At 37.1% G+C, this 22,727-nt stretch overlaps 2 protein-coding genes across 5 annotated transcripts in view; both read left to right on the forward strand.

Annotated features, from left to right (window-relative positions):
• The first annotated feature begins 125 nt into the window (after positions 1-125).
• LOC141597379 (lysine-specific demethylase JMJ26-like) overlaps positions 126-22,727 on the forward strand; it is a 40,147-nt gene continuing 17,545 nt past the window's right edge. Inside the window, exons 1-13 of one of the 4 annotated variants that reach the window (XR_012522760.1) lie at positions 126-986; positions 1,090-1,205; positions 1,722-1,821; positions 1,906-2,047; positions 2,483-2,546; positions 2,637-3,426; positions 4,596-4,925; positions 6,417-6,929; positions 7,108-7,180; positions 7,318-7,403; positions 7,682-7,801; positions 7,926-8,011; positions 8,321-8,585. Coding sequence is in view for 3 of the 4 variants with exons in the window: in XM_074417825.1 (XP_074273926.1) it covers positions 192-986; positions 1,090-1,205; positions 1,722-1,821; positions 1,906-2,056; positions 2,483-2,546; positions 2,637-3,426; positions 4,596-4,925; positions 6,417-6,929; positions 7,108-7,180; positions 7,318-7,403; positions 7,682-7,801; positions 7,926-8,011; positions 8,321-8,375 (3,279 nt within the window). In the remaining variant the exon portion in view is untranslated. Of the gene's footprint in view, positions 987-1,089; positions 1,206-1,721; positions 1,822-1,905; positions 2,057-2,482; positions 2,547-2,636; positions 3,427-4,595; positions 4,926-6,416; positions 6,930-7,107; positions 7,181-7,317; positions 7,404-7,681; positions 7,802-7,925; positions 8,016-8,320; positions 8,602-22,727 lie in introns of those variants that run through there. The other 3 variants (XM_074417846.1, XM_074417825.1, XM_074417833.1) reach the window with 3 other exon arrangements.
• LOC141597406 (pathogenesis-related protein STH-2-like) lies at positions 8,654-9,344 on the forward strand. The gene has a single exon (XM_074417864.1). The coding sequence runs from the start codon at positions 8,654-8,656 to the stop codon at positions 9,137-9,139; it is 486 nt and encodes a 161-aa protein (XP_074273965.1). The 3' UTR covers positions 9,140-9,344.

Genomic DNA, 22,727 nt, shown 5'->3' on the forward strand with positions numbered 1-22,727 from the left:
TCATAGAAAAATATATTAATGATAAATTTATGGGTTATGCAACTTAAAATAATTATTTAATAAAAATAAAAATAATGGTAAGTAGAGGTAGCCCGGGCGAAGCCGGACATCAATACTAGTTATTCCCTATATCTCAAACCTCAAACCCTAATTCCCCAATTTATAATTTTAACCTTAATTAGAAACTAATAATGAAAGATAATGTTGGGCAAAATGGAAAATTGCTGAAACCAAAGATTGAAGAACGCTCAATGGAAATAGTTGATGATTATATCAAGCCTAAAACTGATGAAATTGCTAAAGTTTATAAGAGGAAAAGACCCAAAATCAAAGCTGGTAATCCTCCTCCTGCTGTTATAATTCCCAAATTAGAAAACGGAATTCATGATACTGATGAAAACCCTACTAAGAAAGGTAAGATTGGTGGTAAACCTGCTGTTTTAATCCCTAAAATAGAAAACGGAATTGAACAAAATGGAGAAAACCCTAAAGAGATGGGTAAAAAAGCTGATGAAATCATCCCGAAAGGTGAAAAATTTATCGGTGAAAATGATGAAATTACCCGAAAAGACGATAAAATAACCGATAAAGGTGAAGCAGACAGCAAGGAAAGTGAAGAGGGTTTGAGTGATGTTGATTTGCCGAAGATACGACGTCGTAAATGTGCTCCAAAGGGGTATGATCCTGAAGTAATTGCTTATATCGAAGAAGACGAGGAGAGGCAGAAGAGGACGAGAAGGCGAAAAGCAGTAAGGAAGAAGAAGGTGGCTGACGATGAAGCTGAAGAGACTAGTAATGTGAAGAAAAATACTAAGAAGAAAGCCATGGAGAGCACACCAGGTGTTTCTGAAAACGGTGTCGACGAGGATAAAGATGATGATGATGATGATGATAGTATGGGGGATAGGAGTAGTAGGAGTATTCGCAGGGGTAAGGTCTCATACTCGGAGAAAACCAATAAGAGAAGCTTCAAATTTGATGAGAATGTATGTATGAATATATTATTATTGCTCCGTATAAGATTAGTCTTTTGTTTGTGTTAATTGAATTTCATGAGTGTGATGAATTGTTTGTGCGCGTGGTTGACAGGGGATTAAGATTGATTCTACAATGTGTCACCAGTGCCAGAGGAATGACAAGGGTAGAGTAGTTAGGTGCACCAAGTGTAAAACCAAGCGCTTTTGCGTCCCTTGCATCGGAAATTGGTTGTTATCTTACTCTTTTCTTCTACTAATTCCAATTTTGGTAGATGTTTATATTTGTTGAATGTCATTATGTGATATGTTGTTTTAACTATGTTCAGTAATCTGCTATATTTACGATTTACGAATGAATCGTTTTCTGGTGGAGTTATGTGATGTTAAAAAGTAAATCTATATTGGCTGGTGAAATTTGCATTCTTCACAAATTCTTTTCAGACGTTTAAGGCTGTTTCATTGTGAAGAAGCATGGTGGATTTGCGTCTTTCTATAATGAGCATTTTATACGCATACACTTCAACCATCTGAGATTGCTAATCTGAAAGTTCTGTGATGTATGATAGTATTCTATCTCATTCATCAATTATGATACTTTGCCTCGCATTCTTGCTGTTCCAGTCCCTTTTCCTTAGTATCACTAGATAAGCTGTTAGTTTGTCTTATCAAATTACCTTCTCACATAAATAGATTTCTCCTTAGTATGCATGTTGCAATTCTAATGATGCTAGTTGTATCAAATAGGTATCCACGTATGACAGAGGAGCAGATTGCCGTAGCTTGCCCAGTTTGCCTTCACAATTGCAATTGTAAAGCTTGCTTGCGTATGGAGGGTCTTGTCAGGGTGCGTTCTCCAGCTTAGACATGATATCTTGTTTTCTTTGTAGATAATTATTATTGAAATTGACATGTTGATTGAATTGTGCAGAATGCCATGGACGATAAATTTGAAATTAGTGTTGAAGAAAATATTGAGCACTCCAAAAAGTTGTTGAGGACTATTTTACCGCTTCTGAAGCAAATCAATACGGAACAGATGTTGGAGAAGGAAATTGAAGCCAATATTCATCGTATGATTGGTGCTGGTTATGGCTATGCATTCAACATTCCCTCATTTTTCTGTTCTAATGAGTGCCCTTTATGGGCCATATGTGCGATTATGGCCTCTTATTATTGATGCATTCTGATATTTTCTTCTTGTGTCATTTGACGCTAAAATTTGTCTCGGTTAAACTTGTTGTAATGCCTGGGTTTCAAAATATTTCTTGTATGTTTTGTGTGAAAATTGTTATTAACATTGGATTAGAACATTCATTCCATAAAAGAAAATAGATTTGTATTGATGACGATATGTGGGCTCTAATTTTAATGATTGGGTTTAATTACCGAGTAAGTACTTTGCATGTAGGCCCTATCTTATATTCTGGTGGACTAATGTCCATATCTATTTCCTTTGTTTGTTTAGACTTGGTACCTGTTTATGTAATTGGTTTCTGTCCATGTAGGTGTTCCAGTTACCGAATTCAACATTCCAAAGGCAGATTGCAGCAGAGACGAGCGTATATTCTGGTAAATGTCACACGTTACTAAAACTTTGTTTTATTAGTTGATGACACTTATTTACCTCATGTAGGCCTGAATTTTTCTTCTGTTGTGCAGTAACAACTGCAAAACTTCCATTTTCGATTTCCACAGAAGTTGCCCCTCTTGTACATATGATTTGTGCCTCGCTTGTTGCCGGGACATTCGTGCTGGACAGCTAAAGGATTATGAAGAAGTTATTATTGAGTTTGTTGACCCAGGTTTTGAATATTTGCATGGCGGTAAAGCTGCCCCATCACAGACTAAAAACACAAGGCCAGCAAAAAAAAATAGGACCAAAGGGAGGATTGCCCAATCGGATAGCGCGAGTGGAAGCGATGATGTTCCTAAGTTTCATCCTGATGATAAAAACAAGGCAAAGGCTGAATGGAAAGCAGATGAAAGGGGCAGGATACTCTGTGCATCACGCGAAGGATGCGGGAGCCAAATTCTTCAGTTGAGGTCTATAATGTCTGATGACCGGGTTTCAGGGTTAATTAATACAGTAGAAAAAATTGCAACTGGTTCTGTAAAGGAAAGTCTAGCTGAGGCCTATAATTTATCATGTTCTGATTCATCACCTGATGGTTTTTCAGAATGTAATATGCGGAAATGTGCCTCAAGAGAGGGTAGCAAGGACAATTATTTGTATTGTCCAGATGCGAGGGATATTCAGCAGGGAGACTTAAAGTATTTCCAGAAACATTGGGCTCGGGGAGAACCCGTAATTGTACGAGGTGTTCTGGAAACTACCCCTGGTTTAAGTTGGGAACCATTAGTCATGTGGCGTGCTGTTCGTCAAATTAAGAATCTGAACCATTCCACGCAGCTGGGTGTGAAAGCTATTTCTTGCTTGGAGTGGTGTGAGGTGAATACACACTTTTTGCTTGCTTTGTGTGTTCTTTTTTTTTTTATTGTTAAATTTGTTAATGTCTATTGTCCCCATTCCCCATCTCCTGTTACCAGAAATAGTATTCTTGTTGGCGTCTGTTTAACCTGGCTGTATGATCTGTTGATCTGATAGGTGTCTTGTTGCGTGTTTGCTATGGCCTGTAATATGTTTTTGATGCTTTCATGAAATTAATTTGCACCATGTAATTAATATGCACTTAGTTAGACTTGTGAAAGAAACTTAAAGTCTTAAACCCATAGGCCAATTAGACTGAAAAACATGTGTTGAATGCAAATTGCTGCCTGTATTGATGAATCTAAATATAATTGCCTGCAACACAAATCTCCCAATTTAATTGATACGACTTAAACTCTTTCAATCTTGTAAATACTTGAATTAAATAGTAGCAACTGAGATATACATGTACTATACGTTTAAGTTTGTATTTACTTGGCATAAATAGTGGACGCAGATGCTCCCTCTACCAAATTATCTTTTATTGAAACTGTAGTTTAATATAACTCAATATGGAGCAAATCTGAACCCTGGTGAACCTGGAATGATTGACTTGAACCCTATTTGAAGAACCCTATTTCAACCTGGTATATTCCCTCCATCATTTGTCTAAACTAATCTGTCATTTTTGTCTTTTTCTTTTTTCCTTTATGAGTTCCACGTTATATTTCTGTTGTTTTTAGCTTTCCTTTAATATAACTCATGGTTCTTGTATCCCATGATGACATCCGTACCCCGACACAGTTGGACTCCTAAAAGACATAAAACAAACTAAACTCAAATTGGACAAGCCTGTACGACATATGGAGCAAATATAAACCATGATGAATCTGAAATGATTGACTTGATCCTATTTTCAGGTATATTACATCTATTTAAATTTGCCTATAGATATCGAGTAGTTTATAGTCTGATTGCTTAAGAAGTCTGGATATTTCCCGATTCTATCATGATGAGATTCTTACTAGTGCCTTTGCTTTCCTCAGTCCTATTTTGTCGTCAGTTTTTTGCCTCTTTCTGTGTCAATATAGTTTCAACTTACAACTTCCCTTATTTAACATTTTCACCTTATGCTCTTTGCACTTATCAAGTCCACCACTAACAACCTGGCATTTTTTATTCTACTGTAGGTTGATATCAATGTTCACAAGTTTTTTAGGGGGTATACAACAGGGGACTTTGATAAATTGGATTGGCCCCTTGTATTAAAATTGAATGATTGGCCACCCGATGATATGTTTGAGGAGCGTTTGCCTCGCCATGGCGCTGAATTCATTAGAGCATTGCCATTTAAAGAGTATACGCATCCCAGGGATGGAGTTCTGAATCTAGCTGCCAAGTGGCCTCAAGGTTACCTGAAGCCTCGCATGGGTCCAAAAACTGATATTGCATATGGATTCTCTCAAGAGCTAGGCCGGGGTGATTCGGTTACGAAGCTTCATTGTGATATGTCTGATGCGGTATGCCCATGTCTGACCTTTAATGTTTTGCTGTTCACTTTAAGTAATATGTGAAAACTGAATACTTTTTTACTTTTTGCGTGCCAAAGACTGAGTAATCTTTGGCACCGGATTATGATGGAATAAAGCACAATAGCTCACTAAAGCGCTTCTTCTATAGTGTACCAGTCATTTGATGTTTTTGACGCAATTTTCATCTTTGGTAGTAAATGGCACGTCCCTGGCCCACGAATGTGGGTTTCGAAGAAGTACTTGGTTTTTGTTCTCTGTTTGCAAACGCCTGGACCATGAAGTTAGCTGGGATCATATTAAGCTGATATTTCTACAAACTAATGGGATTTAGCTCTTGCATGTCAATTTTCTCATCGTACTTTCCTAATGCATTCAATTTTAAATTCCATTTATTATGACCATTGTCTTCGTCAGATCACTAGTTAAATGTTGGTAATTCATGTATCCTTCAAAAAGGGAGGACTGCCATTGTATAAATCTGATTTGATGATATTGAACAAAAAATGGCGTATACAAAACTTTTTCTTTTGTAGGTATTTTTCTTCCTTTGTAGCGCGATTATGTTGAATGTGCAAGGCATTCATATTCTTTTCAACTGTTGTTCAGTTCGGTCCTTTTGAATGCTCCTCAAAATCTCTGAAAATTCTCACAAAACAAGCCTTTGTTACCTCATTGTCACAAAATGTCCTTAGCCCCCATTTTATGCAGCACAACCACTTTCCAATCCAATTTTTAACCCATGTATGAGTATATATATATCAATGAAAAAAGGTTTTATATGATCCAAGTCAAATATACTATTTCTTTCGTTATGCATTACGAGGATGAACCACATACTTCATTTCAAAAGACACGGCGCAATGCAGCAACAAGCCACTTCATAGATATTAAGGCACATTTTTTTTTTTTTTTTTTTTTTGTAAAACAAATATCTATTGCCAAAATATTTTTTTCACAGCAATACCTGAGAAACTGACCTACAAGTGACAAAGGTAAAAACTAGCTATAATGTGCCAGAAGGGAATAACAAAAGAACTACAAGTGAAAAATAGAAATTACTTGGTTGTATGTATTGCTAGTTGCGTCTTACAACAATTTAGGTCCTGGAGGTTCACCTTTATAAAACTAAGAGATCCCGGCGTTTTGTGACCTAAAGTGTGTCCAATGTTTATAGTAGTGAGACTTTTTCTAGCTTTTTTATTTTCTGGTTTACTCACAATACTGGTGTCATACAAATATGGAATTGTTGATGAGTATAGTTAGTCGTGGTGCTTAACTTTGTCATTTTGTTAAAGACTGTCGTCGGTTGAAAATAGTGTAGTTTTGCTACTAATTGAAGATATTGCTACCAATTTTGATTAGTTACTCACCGTAGATTGATGTTTTTTTAAGGCCGTGTTGTTTTGCACCGTGAATTGTATTGCTTTTGAGTTGTTTTTCTGTTAGTTACTAATTGCAGTTTCTTTTGGCTTAATTTAGGTTAATATATTGACACATACTGCTGAAGTTACCTTGAAAGGTCAGAAACTGAAGGCTATTTTCGCTTTGAAAAAGAAGCACTCTGCACAAGACCAAAGGGAAATCTTTGATAAGGCGCTCCTTGAAAATTGTGGTGGAGAAATAAAATCACCAGGTTTATCGGATGAAGTGGAAAATCATGCTTCTGACCGAGGGTCTGATGGGTTGTGTGAGACCCAATCTTGTTTGAGCAATAAGTCAACAAACTTAACCCAATTGGATGATAGTAGTGGATGCTCGAAAGCAAAGATAGTAGATGGCGAAACAGATCCAGGCATTGAAGGAGGTGATCCTGATAATACTTTTGGCAATGAAGCATCTGTTCGTTCTTCTATGGAAGTTGAAAGTTCAGAGCATTGCAGTGGAGGTGCTCTTTGGGATATTTTCCGAAGAGAAGATATCCCTAAGCTAGAAGATTTTTTGAAGGCTCATTATCGAGAGTTTAGGCACACTTATTGTGCACCACTAAAAGAGGTAAGTTTGAGGCTACGTGTTAAATTTAATCCATCATTATTTGCTATTAAATTATGTACATCTTGTGAAGTCCTTAAGTTGCTGGAAATGTCATTTGGGGGATTAATTATCTGTGCTACTTTATTACTTATCTCATGTATAATCTGTTTCACGTCTTCTTTTCTTTTAAACTTGTTAGGTCATTCACCCTATTCATGATCAAACGTTCTACCTGCTTAAGGAACACAAAAGGAAACTGAAGGAGGAATATGGTACGTGTATGACGATTTTAGGCATGATGGCATGAATCTATCAACTGTTTTCTTTCCCAGCCTTGTTTCGTCATTTATATAATGAAACCTTGTTCCCCAGTTCTGCTTTTTGAATCTGAATTCTATCCCGTCTTTAGGAATTGAGCCTTGGACATTTGTTCAAGATCTTGGAGAAGCGGTCTTAATTCCCGTTGGCTGTCCTTATCAAGTTAGGAACTTAAAGGTACCATTGCTTGACTTCAATGGTCAGTTCTTTAACCAATAGGGTCTGTGAATGCTGCTGTTGTGGACTATGGTTGCCATGTTATAGTTCAAACAATCTTTTGCAAAATTAAAGACCTTTTCTTTGTGTACTTGTGCAAAATGGTGCTTACAATATAGGTTACTTGGAAGTGTGTTTCTATGCTCTGCTGCTAGTAAAGTAACAGGTTTTTTTATTGCTTTCTTTACGCGGGTGATGTTTTGCGATCAATTGATTTTTTTATTTTTTATTTTTTACAGTCGTGCATAAAAGTGGCCCTTGATTTTGTGTCTCCTGAAAATACTCAAGAGTGTATGCGGCTATCAGAGGAATTTCGTCTTCTGCCTCAAAACCACAGGGCAAAGGAGGATAAATTGGAGGTACGTACATTCATCACGCTTTGTCACGATGTACTAATGTAGTCGCCCCATTGTTGCCCTTTCGCCAGGATTAGAAATCGAACAAATATTTCTGGATACGGATTTAATGCCCTTTTCTGTGTAGGTGAAAAGGATGACTATATTTGCTGCAGAGAAGGCTGTGGAAGATATTCTGAAGTTAAGAAAAAAAAGCCCAAAGCTAAAGCCTTCGTAAGTAAGCTTCTACTTTTATTTTATCTGCATGACTCGATTTGCTACCAAATGACTGATTACACCTTCTGTTATGCGTTATAAAGCTTGCGTTAGTTGACAGGGTGTGCATTATACTGGTTTATTTTTATGAACATCCATCTGTCAAGACTTCAACCTCTTTAAATCATCACATTTTGAAATGATGTTCTATTTGGTGCTTGTTGAGGAACATTTGTTGTCAAGCTCGCCAATTTATTCATCACTATTTAGCTTTGTTTACTCGAGAGAGAAAAATATATTTCCAAAAAAGTTTGTTTCTGTTTGCAGGCTATGGTTACAAAAGGCAAGCAACTCTGCTAAACTGCCAGGCATCGTGTGTTGACTCCTCTCATGCTACTGAAGTGGTATTTGCTTTTTTTTTTGGACATTCACCTAGCGTCTTACTACATGGTAGAGTACATATCCTAATTAAGGAGTCGAATGTGGCTTAATATACGTCTGATTTTGTAAAGATGGGAGCAGTAACGCTATGGGCGCCTTTTGTTTTAGTATTCGCCTGATGGCCGGTTGTAGGCTCGTAGTGCTTGGTGAAGTAGATTATTTCTTCACTTCAAACATCTTATATTATTTCTTCACTTAGCCTCTTAACAAAAATCGATAATGGGAGTTTCAACACACACAATGGTCGACTGCACTAGCCCTGTGGCCGCGGCTAGGTTGTTTAATGCTTTCTGCATTGATAACCATAATTTCATGCCAAAAGCGTTGCCCCATTTTGTGAAAAGTGTAGACGTTGTTCATGGTGAACCTGGCACGGTTGGGTCTGTCAGACAACTCAACTTCCCTGAAGGGAAGCCCTTTAAGTACGCGAAAAATAGAGTGGATGAAATTGATGCAGGCAAGTTCTACTGCAAGTACACCACCATTGAAGGTGATGTACTTCGTGAAAACATAGAATATGTAGTTCACGAGACGACATTCGAGCCATCAGGGAACGGGACACACTACACGATGGTGACAAACTACCACACAAAGGGAGATTTTGTGGTTACTGATGACCACGTCGCAGCTGGAAAACAGAATATCAAGAAGATGTTTGACACTGCTTCCGAATATCTCGCTGCCAATCCTCACCTATATGCTTGAATTGGCCGGTCTGATTAATCAAGGATATGATATGACTATAGAGATTGAATAAGATTTTTATTGAGTTTTATGCGTGTGTTTTGTTGCTTTTGTAACCCAAAATATTGGGCTCTCTTTATATGGTGTTTTGTTCATTTTCAATTTTTGTTCACTCGAGAATAAAATGTTACATTATAATAAATGACTATTTGTGATCTTTGCTTTACTTTTACCGATTGTGTACGTGAAAATGTAGTACATTACTTTCAGGTGTCACAAATTCTCAATTTGTGGCGGACATTTTTTTGTCACAAGCACGTGATCTCTTATAAGCTATAAGTGAGAGAGCAAATGGAAAAGATGTTGTGAGAGGTCACAAGCATTGCAGTAACAATGTAAAAGGAAAAGAGATAACCGATTAGTAGTGACGTGGTATGAGAGCCACTGCCTTGAAAACTATATTTCCGGTACGACCGTGGTGGCGATCAGCAATTGACCGGTAGTTCCCCAAGGATTTACACTACTGCACTCAGGCACGCCCACTCGAGACTGAGAGTATTGGAACGACATAATTTTCTTTACCCAGAAATGTTATAGAAGAGAAGAGAGGAAAAGTGAATTGTGTTTGTAGGCACAGAAAATTTATTAATGTGCCGAATAAATAAAATGAATTAATTATTTTGAGTTAATACCAAATTTTAACTTAATTTAATTAATTGTCCCGATTAAATAAAATGTGGGTCGATTCGGATTACAAAAAGGAGTTATTCGATCACTAAACCTGAAAGAATCAAACTTGGGCCAAGGTTGCTAATAAACCCACAAATGGGCCCGTGACCATCAAAGTCCAACAAAGGGAATTTAAACTCTATAAATAGAAATTTCTCTCCTCATTCATTCAAAGGGTTGGAAATTCATAATCGCAAAGAAGTTTGAGAAGAAGCAGACAAATTCCTACAAATCCTCTCTCTCAAAAATCATTGCAAGCAGTCAACAAGCACTGCGTTGAAGATTCAATCACAAGTTCAAACCTTCAAGAGAGATTCAAGTCATCGCGACCCTCTCAAGAAATCAAATTTACATCGCGCGTAGAGCAATTAAATTTGTCTACACGTGCACCCCTCACGTGTACCCCGGACACGTACCCCTTACGGCATATTAGAATCAGAGGATACATTAGAGATTGTACACGTACTTTTGATATTTATTAATAAAATATAATTATTTCCTTGTTTTGTATTTCAGTTATCGCAATACAAAATTTGCTGTTACAGTGTTGTGTGTTTCTGGAGTGAAGATGCAGGTCGTATTTATAGGAGAATTGAGCAGGTGATGAGCCAAAAAACGATTCCACATTTACAGCAGACAAACGCAATTAAGGAGGCATTAACACAAAAGGTTGTCTCGTGAAATGTCGAAGGTTGTCTCGTGAATCCCAAATCCCAAATATGTAGTTCACGAGACATCTTATAACTCCTTTGATAGGCTTATCGCGTACCTATGCAAAGATAAATTCCCTAAACAACAAGTTAATGTAGCAATAGGGGTCGAACACAAGGAAACGGGAATTACTTCGTGAAATGCTATGGGTAGATTTTTATCAAGGTCGATTACGATTTGGTTTGGTTTGGTTGTTTGATGATTAAAAAGAATTGATGCAGGCAAGTTCTACTGCAAGTACACCACCATTGAAGGTGATGTACTTCGTGAAAACATAGAATATGTAGTTCACGAGACGACATTCGAGCCATCAGGGAACGGGACACACTACACGATGGTGACAAACTACCACACAAAGGGAGATTTTGTGGTAACTGATGACCACGTCGCAGCTGGAAAACAGAATATCAAGAAGATGTTCGACACTGCTTCCGAATATCTCGCTGCCAATCCTCACCTATATGCTTGAATTGGCCGGTCTGATTAATCAAGGATATGATATGACTATAGAGATTGAATAAGATTTTTATTGAGTTTTATGCGTGTGTTTTGTTGCTTTTGTAACCCAAAATATTGGGCTCTCTTTATATGGTGTTTTGTTCATTTTCAATTTTTGTTCACTTGAGAATAAAATGTTCATTATAATAAATGACTATTTGTGAGCTTTGTTTTACTTTTTCCGATTTGTGTACGTGAAAAGGTAGTACATTACATCCTGCTATCACAAATTCTCATTTGTGACGGACATTTTTTTATCATAAGTACGTAGCCTCTTATAAGCTGCAAGTGAAAGAGCTTAATAGGAGAGACGTGGTGAGCGGTCACAAGCGAGAGTTTGAGTTTACACCCTTTATTAGGGACAAATTATACCATGCTGATCAGCCTATCTTATGGACTTGGGTTTTTCGAGTATACTTGTTTTCGTGTCTTGTTCCATCCGGAATACCTATGTTTTTCTCAATGATACCCCTCAACATTTTCATTTCCTCACTGTTACTCTCTTTAACTAGACATAACACTTGGCTAATAAGAGAGCAGAAAACTCAACTTTTTATTTCAACTCAAAGTTCCTATAAAGACAATGTATTTGGAAAAAAAAAAAATCGCTTTCGGAACTCGTAGACGAGAGATATGGTCAGGCAAAATTTATTTCGTCCAAAACCTTTAACTGACTGTAACTCTCAACTGCAAGTTCAAAATTCAATGTTTTTTCGGCTAAACTGAAGATCACGTAAAGACGATTAACTTGAAAAAAATTACGGTTTTCTAAACTCATAATCATGTGACTTGGCTTGTTAAAAAAAATTCCGAAAAAGAAGGGTACTTTTAGAAAATGAAAAGGTTGAGGGGTACCGTTGAAAAAATCCTCTATCTTTGAAATTTTATTTTTTAATAAACCAAAATTATGTTACTTGCCTAATTTATACATTTATCATTTATGAGTCATTTTTGTATGAAATTCTTTAAATTGTGATAACATAGAATTTATCAATTAAATTTTGTGAGTAATCCAATTCACTACAACTAAAACTTTCTCCATTCGAGTTGTTAGTACTCAGTTACTTTATTAGTGTCGCCCGGTTTTTAGATTGTGATCTTTAGAAAAATTAGCATTTAGAAATTCCCTATTTACTAAATAAATAGGTTAAACTTTTATTTTTCCCGTCTAAATCATATTTCCTAAAATGAAGCTTAGTATTTTTTATCATATATTATACTTCCTCCATTTTTATATGATATAGCATTTGTTGAATATATGAGTGGAGTATTTTAATAAAATGGGTACATCATATAAGAATGGAGGAAGTAGTATGTTAGGTGATTAATGACACAATCTTTAAAAATTAATATTTAAAATATTCCATATTTGATCACATTCTCCACAAATTTATCTCCATTCTTATATGATAAAAAAATTATATACTTTTTTTTAAAAAATAATGGTACGATGAAAATTTATTGACTTTTATTGATAAGAAGTTGCACAAAAAATGTTAATAGTAAAAAAAATTCTAAAAATAACATCATTAATTTCTCGGTAAAAGATTTTTTTTATTAAAATACTCATTTCATGACTTTTTACAGTTTTATTTTTTATTTCTCAAATCAAAATAAGTGATGAGAAACATAAAAAATAAGTGAGTTATCAATTTAAAATCCATAAATAATTCGAAGTTGACTAAAAAGTAAAATTTTATAAATACCGTGCATATATTGTACGGGATCTAAACTAGTTAAATTTTAATTCAGTAAAGAGTACAATTAGACCTGGCAAAACAAAACCGAACCCTAAAAGTCGATCGAAAATATCTAAAATGATAAACGATCGAACATCCGATATGAATAAATTAAATAACACCTGAAACCTGACTCAATTCGAATCGAGCCGAAACTGAATCGAACTCTATGCTAATCCAATGATATTCGAAACTGAATCTGAACCGATAAGAACTGAATCAATTAACCTAAATGAAAAATGTTTATTTTTTCATAAAAACACCCAAATTAAATTTAGTTGTTTTTCATTTATTCTTCCTTATTAATAATATATTATGAATTATTACATTCAAATTGAAAATAATACGACCTCCGGATACTTAACTTAGACTAGTCAGTTTGCCCGTCCTCTCTCCCTCACAAATTCACCGAAATTCGTTTGTTAGTCAATTAGTGTGAAGAACCCCAAAGTCCCACATGTGAGAGTTGTCTCAAATTAAGAAAAGAAGGGAAGCATTTCCAATTTATAAGGCAAATGGTTATTCCCTCTATTGTCAATTGGTTTAAGAGTGAAGGACTCTTGGACTTGTATTGTGGAATCTGTTTCCTCCGTTTCGGTCTGACCCAGACCCGTTGTTAAATTTAAAAGGTATCAAAGCCAGTGTGATCACAAGGTCAAAGGTTCGAATACCATCCCCCTGATGTGTTCATTTATATATGCTTTTACCCCTCATTTTAGCTCGGTTTCTATTGTTTTTCATACTTTAAATGATATATTTTTGAGCTAATCTTGTACGTGTTCTAGGCGTATTGTTGTGTTTGTTACGTTTTTGTAGGAATCTAAGCATTTAAAGGCTTTTTCTTCTCATTTTATACACGAAGTTCACTAAGCTAAACAAGACCAAGTATTGGACTAAGTATATGAATTTGCATGGGTTTTGCATGAAGATTTAGTGGATTGAAGTAAGAAATTGCAAATAAAGCCAAATGCAAAGTCAAGCCCAAAAATAGAAATTCAAATTGAGGTGTAAGCATTGGATGCTATGGAGCTTTGGATGCTAAGAATATATAGCATTACCGGGTGATTAAGGGAGCATTTATCACGAACATTGGATCCCTCAAGCAATTAAGCAAGAAATTAAGAGAAATGAACCCGGACAACCACGCCCCCGATCGGGGCTGGCAACCCCAATCGGAGTTGACCCTCTCTAGCATTTTTATGTTATGCCCCTATTTTATTATAAATAGGGGCCTTAATCCGTCATTAGGGTGTGGACAGCGGGGATGCCCACGGGGGCGCTTGGGAGGAAAGAGGAACAAGCGTTTGCATTTTTGTATGGAGTCGCCACCAATTTTTATGGGATATTGGAACCGTTCGAATACCTCGTGTCATGTCAAGACACAAAGTAGAGACATGAACACTAAGCAATCGTTACCCTTAGCATTCTATGTCTAGAATGACTCTCGTGGATCTCAATGAACACGGGTGCTCACGGAGATCGATCTGGAGTAAGGGGTGAGGGTACGTATTAGGAAGCTCTTTTGATCGAACACCTAATCCCGCCCGCCTCGATAGCGGCCTCTGCTAATGATTAGGGAAGTTATTTGTACTTGATATATCGTCGGTTATATGCATGCAATGCAACATCCAAGTTTTAATCCTAACATGTGAAAATTAACTAAGTCGGTTGACAATTAGTTTAACATACAATTAAGGTCGAAGTAGGATTTAAGATTGATTATACGTGAAAACATACAAATGGATACAAGAAATATGATAAATACAATAAAATTACAATAATGAAAATTACAATAATTACAATGGAATAGGCGATTTATGTCGAAAATACCTTTAAAACGGATAATTTGAGAAAACGAATAAAAGAGTAAATTAACGAACACAACAGGAGGTGATAATACGGATAATAATTAATTAAACGTAAGCTAATTTAAACTAGGTCAAGCAACAACGGAGTTCAGGGACAGAATTCAACCCAGAACAGGCGCAGCAGAGTTGCGTCCTTTGGAATAGGCGCAGCAGTTGCTGCTTCTGTTCCTGACCTGGATTCTGGCTGTGAAGCCGGAATTGCGTGTTGTTAATACTCGTCGGTAAATTTAATGATTGATTAAATTATCTACTCGGATGGAAGTGATTAATAGGTTGTTTACATGTGATTAACGGGTCATGAAGCAATAAAACATGGATGAGACGGAATAAAGACGGATTATTTACATGAAAGAATGATTGATTAGTGACATGAGTGAATGAAATAAACTAAACAAATTAATTAGACTAAACTAAACATGATGAATTAATGACAAATTAATGACGAATATGACAATAAACAGATAAAAATTTATCAAAGATCGAATTCCAGAAACTCAATATGAACGAATTGGATTTCTACAACCCGGATTGAATTTTAATGACGAAAACCCGCAAATATGAGATTACTTGGGATTCAAGCCGAATTTATGATGAATTAAACATGCTAACGGTGAATAATAATATACATGTGAAATATTATGTTATCATGACGAAGAATTAAAGAACAAACAAATAAAAAAGAACGAACGAACGAATTTACAGAGGACGAAGGAAGAAGAAAAGAAGCAGGAACTGCGGCAGTCTCACGAAGAGGCGCAGCAGGTGCTGCGCTCCTTCGAAGAGGCGCAGCAGTTGCTGCGTCCTTTCTCAACGATTATCTCCTGGAAATCCGTAAAAAGAGGTTTTGAAGCACGGTTTAGAAATCGGTTTTAATTGGTATTTTCGACGTAAATCTTACATTGATGATACAAAAAGTAAATACAATAAATAAACAAGGATTATACACCCTCAGACTTACATGTTGACGGAACGAGAAGGACTAAGATATCGATTAGTGATGCTCGACGCGAATGCAAAGAAAATGCCCTCGTAAGAGGAAAACGATTAATTAATTAAGTTGATTGATGTGGAGTTGGTCAAATTGGTCGGTCATGCAAACGAGGCTGGTACTCAGAAGGATCCGAGCTTACGTGGTCGAATGTTCAAGCACGTAGACGCCAAAAAGTAAGAACAAAGGTCTAGAATGCAAAGGGAGAAGAGAAGGGCGGACACTCGCGTGAGAAATATGAGGAGCGAAGACTCCTATTTATACTAATCACGTGAAGGAATTAGGGTTTCGGAGACTCTTTGGAAGTGAATCTCGGAAAGATATGAAAAAGATACGAAAACTACGCAGAATAGGACCTGGGAAGAGGCGCAGCAGTCACTGCGTCTCTTGGAAGAGGCGCAACACCTGCTGCGTCTGTTCCCAAGTGGTTTCCTCCTGCGGAAGAAAGATTTCCGTGTTTAAGTTATGGTAGGACGGAATAATTTGGTTTTCCTTAATATCTTATGTGAATATTTCGGGAAATTGTTTACCAAAGGATGAAAATTATGAAATATGGAATAGAAATATCCGGAACATTCCAGAACATTCTGACTCGGGATTTAACGGTTATCAGAAAATGGAGACGGTTTTAAGCCCGGACTCCAAATGTACTCTAATTACCGTCAAAATGACCGTATCGGCAAGTAGATGACAATTAAGAGGTAGACATCAATATTTGAGCAATCACTTGACGATAATCTTACGAATTGTCACAAATCGTTTCGCGTACCAAACATGCGGCCCAATCATCACCGGGTGGTTTGCGAGAGGTGCAGAAATGAGGTATCTACATATGGTCATCTTATTCTTACGTCTCATATACTTTACATAGCCTTAAGCATTATAATTCTCTCAATAGTTTTCATATTAGTTTTCAACATTGTTAAGCTTGTAGTTCTCAAACATTTAGTCCTTAATACATTTCAAGCATTTGGTTCTAATATTGTTTCTTCCATACAAGTTCATTTCTATTAAGGTATTTCTATTTCTAGTTTACGATTTTACATTTTCACTTAGTTTATGCATAGTTTATTATTAGTACTTTATTTACACTTCATTAGCATAACTTATTTTACATGTTATATCATTTTGTTATTATAATTCACACAATCATGTTTAGCATTTCTTACAATATAGTTTATAATTTACATTGTAATATGAGTAGCTAAATTTCCTAGTCTAGGGGCTAGGGGAGCCATGCAAAATCAAATATATAATATGTTAAAATAGGTTGATAATAATACTGTTCAATTGTTTCTATCACATGTTTGCACTATAATGTTTAATCTTTGTTTAAGGCCTTATTCAATTGATTAAGTTTGTTCATTCGTTCTAAAGTCGAGAGCCACTGAATTGAATTAGACTAAACATGTGTAGTAGGACGACCTAGTCATGGACGAGAGTTTCTCTAGGACCCGGTCTATGGTTGACACTAATGCCGTAAGGTGGGTGTCTCTATGCCTAAGCAATTGACAATGTTTTTAATACCAAGTTTAACACAACTATATATTTACATTTGCATGTGTGACCCGACCCACTTAGACTCCTTTTTATTATATAATTTACATCATAGTTTTTGTTAAGTTACCAAACCAAACAAACAAACCCAAAACGAATTCGATCTTGATAGAAATCTTCTCATAGCATTTCACAACGCAATTCCCGTCTCCTTGTGTTCGACCCCTATTGCTACATTCATTTGTTGTCTAGGATAATTATCTTTACATAGGTGTGCGATAGCCTATCATCCTCTCAATTCTAAAGTGGAATATTAACACCACGTTGGGGGGGTGGGGGTGGGGGTGGGGGTGGGGGTGGGGGCTGTAGTCGTGTCCACACTTCAAGCCCAAAGGACATTTGTGTAAGGGGGTGTGTTACAGTATAAAACCGATTTTGGGACTTCAACCAACGCTTAAGTTTTGGTTGAAATGGTTTATTGACAATTACTCGGTCCTCCTTGCTCCTTACGGCATGCGTCGTGCGGCCTCTCTGACACATGATGTGAGTTTTATATTTACTCCTCTCGCAAGTGAACGAAAACTCGTTGTAATATGCAAAAGGGTCGAACCTAAAGGACGGAAATTGAGGCACTAAGATTACTCGTTTATAACTAGTTTAGTTTGATCTAAAAGGGAGTAGTTTGAATTCTAAACTAATGACTAAGATGCAAACTAAAGCAAATAAGGAATTGGCAATAACTAAGATGGTTTTAAGACAAGATTAATTAAGGACTAGGACGATCGGGTTCACCCAAGTAGCATGGAGAAGGGAAATAGGCATGGACTAATAGTTATCTAGGTTGTCACAACATATATAGTCTCTCGATGTAAATTCTACACTTAAGTCAAGATTAATCAACTTACTCATTCAATTAACCTAACTCACAACTTGTTATCAAATCCTAGTTACTAATCAAGTTACTCACTCAAATAGTAGATAGATTGTTAGTGAAATTACTAAACTTACTCATTGGGGCAATTCATCAAACACCTTAAGAACATAACAAGTGGTAAATGTAAACAACCAAAGAATTACTATTAATCCATGCCAAAACTCTCTCATTAATACTACAAGAGATCCCCCTACATCCTAGTAAGGCACTACTCACACATAATTATGATAACAAACACAAAAGATTGATGCTTTGACATGTAACAACCAAGAAGAGACATGATATGAAGATAGAACAACTAAATAACTTGAATATGTAAACAAATGAAAGGTAAACAACAATAAGGGAAGAATTATACCAATAATGAAGACAAAGTTGCAATATTTGATTAATGGAAGAACAATTTTCACCAATCTCCAAGTTACAACCCAATACTCAAATGTAAACAATCCAACTAAACCATATCTAGACTATAATAACAAGTAGCTAAAGATTTATTGAGAAAAGATTGAAATTTTTGATTAAGGGTTTGCATATGATTAAGAGGCTAATATTAGATTTAGGGTATTGTCCCGAAAATGATTAAGGAGAGGGGTATTTAATTTATAGTTTTTCAAATATTTAGGTCAAATATTACAAGGAAATTCAAATGCGGGGAGAGGAGTCTGAGCCAGCCAGCCGCCGGTCTAAGGACCGACAAATAGCCCGATGGAACTTTTCAATGTCAATTAAATTGCCAGGTGTGGTAGGCCGGTTGACCGGCTGCCGGCTTTGAACCGGCTCCAAGGAGTGACTGCCAGCCGGTGGACCGGCTGCCGACTAGCCGGCTTGGAGTCTTCCTTCACTTCTTCTTCTCATGGCTCGTATAGGGGGACTCTCAGCCGGTGGACCGGCTGATGTCCAGCCGGCTGGGAGTCCTGTTGCTCTTCTCTTCACTCCTCTTCCCTATGCTTGACTTGTAAGCTCCTTTGCTAGCTTCCTTAGTCTTCTTGCCGATGCAAAACCTGCATTGGCAAATGTGTAAAAGGCAAATGTGTAAAAGGCAAATGTGAGTGTTGGGCTTGAATGAAGGGAGTATTAGTTTACAAGCTTATTAAATTATGGGTCATGTTCTTTCATAGACATGATTTACTCAATCGTGGACATGAAAGACCATTATATCTTTCCACTTAACATAAAAAAATTACCAACATATCCCTCCTTACTCCCTTACCCCCCACCACCCCGATAGCACCATCACCGTTCGACACCACCACCCGACGACCTCCCCATGTCACCATCAGCCCCTCCCCTTAGTCCCTTACCATCCAACCACCACCTTCCCCAAACTTCTTTATAATTTACAAACCCTAATTTTATCCATCCTAATTTAATTTATACACCTAATTTGATATAAAAATTGTTGTGGAGTAAGAATTATGAATTATTACTTGATTAATATAATATTTAAAATTATAATTGAATGATTTGATAAGGATTTGATTGATTTTTTTAAGAGGAAGAGAAGAAGAGAATTTGATTAGTTTTTTTTTTTTTTTATCTAAAGAAGGACAAAGTATGGAAATTTTATGAAAAAAGCCTATGAAAGATTAAAACTTATCCATAAAAGAGCAATTACGTAAACTATTTAGTTGGGCTGTGCGTGTTATTGAGGTAATATTTTGCTAAAAATGGTCTTATAGCACAATTTGTAAAAATAAAAATAAAAGTCCTAGTAAAACGGCCTCGTTTTGTTGCCCTCATAAAAATGGGTAAATTGAAAAATCCCATGATTTGGAAAAATGGGAGATGCTTGGTTACCCCAAATTATGGAATTTTCTTTTTCCCATGAATTTCCAACTCCATAATGGAAGAGTTTAATTACTTAGCCCCTCTAAGTTATTGAATACTCCTGTATCAATCAAACTCACGGATGTCAACCAAATGAGTTTTGAGCAATTTACATAAATTGGCCAATTCATGTGTTTTGTAAAATCATGGAAAACTAGTATTGGTGCCCGGCTTCGCCCGGGCTACCTCTACTTACCATTAATTTTTTTTTCATTAAATAAAATTACTTAAAGTTACATAACCCATAAATTTATCATTAATATATTTTTCTATGACATATCCTAAAATTACGATGAAATAAATTTTAAGACAAATTCACTACTCCAGCTATTAATATTTTACTCTTATTAATGAAACAATAGTAATAACATTTCACTACTTGCCCGTAATCATTGTTACTTTCACTACTCCCGACGTAATTATTGTTACTGTCACTACTGCCGCATTAATATTGATAATTTCACTACTCTCGCCGTAATTATTGTTACTTCCACTATTGCCGCATTAATATTGATTATCTCACTACTCCTGTTGTTGTTTCTACCACTTTCACTAATCTCGCTGATAATATTGTTACTTTTACTATTTAAATGAGTGATTACTATCATATAACTATATCCAATGTTACCACAATTCTTTTCTTTACTCACGAAATTACTTTTACTACTTAGGCATGCGATTTTAAGAGGATTATATATTTATATAAATTTATTACATATATGCATTAAATCAAATCGAAAGAATTATGCAATATTATATAGGGTTATTTCATAACAATATTCATCCTATTGGCGGTCTGCAATAATCACTCCATAGTCCATCCTATCAATAATCCCAATTAAATTCAACCTAAGCACTATACCTTCTAATAACGAACCAGCTTATATTATGGAATCTAACTTGAATTATTTATAACCTACTTATATTATATTTTTGTATGTTAAATAATTAATATCTCTATACATCTAATAAACTATAAAGTTTAATATAATTGCATAGATTTTAAATTTAATATACTGTATAATTTTATGATGATAATAATTAGTACCTGTTCCGGGTGTAATTCTAGAGCAGTTATATGTTACCACCCGTGCTTGTAGAATGACGTCTTTAGTTGAATCCTCCTTGCGGTCTCCTGAAACGATGAACAAACTGAGGGCTCGGCTTTGGACCGAGCGAACTCACTCCGACGCTCAAGTCAGTAACTTAGGGAGGTAAGTGGTTGTTACTTGGCAAAGTACGTATTGTAGAGAGATAAGGAAGATATTACCAGATGAATAGTGATTCTTAGGTTAAATTGTGGATCCTTTCCTCAATGATAGTTGAGGAGTATTTATAGACTTTCACCTTTTGTCACGTAGTGGCCAAGTGGCCAAGTGGCTAGCAGGTGGAAAGACTGATCTACCCCTCGGCCGAGGGACCTATGGCAGGCCGGCGGGCCCTGTTGACCCACCGCCGAGGGGTCTTGGATATGAGTTCGCGGATGTGTGCCCCGGCTGGCTGGTTGCCCCGGCCGGACCCATCGGGGACAGCCGACAGCCTCGTCGGTTAGGCTGTCTAAGCCGTTGACTTGCTGTGGATATCTTTGACCTTGCTCAATGTGTTGACTTGGTCAGCGGGTGCAGAATATGCCCCATCAATTTGCCCCCAGCGTAGTCTATGCCGTGGTATGGGCTCCGATGTATGCTGAGCGTATATTCTGCGTAAGTGAAAATTTTCTGCCCCGGCTTCTTCTACCTCGGCGTGGCTCTGCTTAGGCCGTACCATATCCCCCCTCCACATGGTTTTGCAATGGACATCCGATGTGGAAAAGGCAATGACGCTGGCTGAGACCAGGGTGGAGAGTGCCGGTTGTTTCTGATTGCCCCCGGCCGTGCTTTCGGCTTGGTTGATCATGTGGCCGGCGGAGAAACGGATACTTAGGATTTTGTTGAGGAAGATGAACAGCAGAGAGAGATATGAAGGGGCGTGTTGAAGACGCTTGGTCACTGTTGCATTGATTGACATTCAACTGTTGCAACGATTGACATTCCGTGGCCGCATGTCTGACACGTGTCTGATTGCTGATTGGCTGACGTTTCGTGGGCTGTGCCCTGATTGGTCCTTCTTCATGGGCTTTTTCCTATAAATAGGGCAGTTAGTCTTTGAAATTGGGCACCAATTTCGTTCTCTTAAAATTTTCTTTCCTCCAAATTTCCAAGGGTTTTTCTCTTTTCTAATCTTCAGTGTCGTTACTTTGGCTAGTGTTTTTCTTCAAGGTAAACAAACAAACTTTTCTCGATCTCTTATTTTGTTGAATAACTGTTTCTACCATGTCTTCTACTGAGGCCGGACCTAGTAACCCCGCGCCGGGGTTCCCTGTCGCGTCCTGATGAAGGGGAGGCACCGCCGCCATCCCACTAAGGTCCGGGGGTCCGAGGTCTCCTTCTCCTGAAGTTGATCCTCAAATTTTGGAGGAATGGGAGGATGATGATGATGTTGATGACGACGGAGACGATTTTGGTGATGATGCTGAAAGGGCTCACCCTAATGAGGGGAGGCGAGACGTCATGGATCACGGCGAACCTTGTAAGGTCGGCCCGACCGTACTTGGACCCATAAGTTCGCCCGTTGTTCCGGCGAGACATTTTTCGAGGGCCATTTCTACTTTGGCAGGGGATACAAAATTGTTATCCCCGAGAGGAGTCGAGCCATCTGTTGCCCTCCACCGGGTTGCACCGGCGTATATATGCGGCACTGGAGTACGGCTCCGGTTTCCGCCGAATGATTACGTTATGGCCATCATTAGGGCCATGAACGTCGCCGTGGGCCCACA

The sequence above is a fragment of the Silene latifolia genome, chromosome 1 (assembly GCF_048544455.1).
Source record: "Silene latifolia isolate original U9 population chromosome 1, ASM4854445v1, whole genome shotgun sequence".
Taxonomy (NCBI): Eukaryota; Viridiplantae; Streptophyta; class Magnoliopsida; order Caryophyllales; family Caryophyllaceae; genus Silene; species Silene latifolia.

Bases quoted from the DNA above. Each gene is read 5' to 3' on its own strand.
- LOC141597406 (XM_074417864.1), top strand. From the start codon at position 8,654: ATGGGAGTTTCAACACACACAATGGTCGACTGCACTAGCCCTGTGGCC.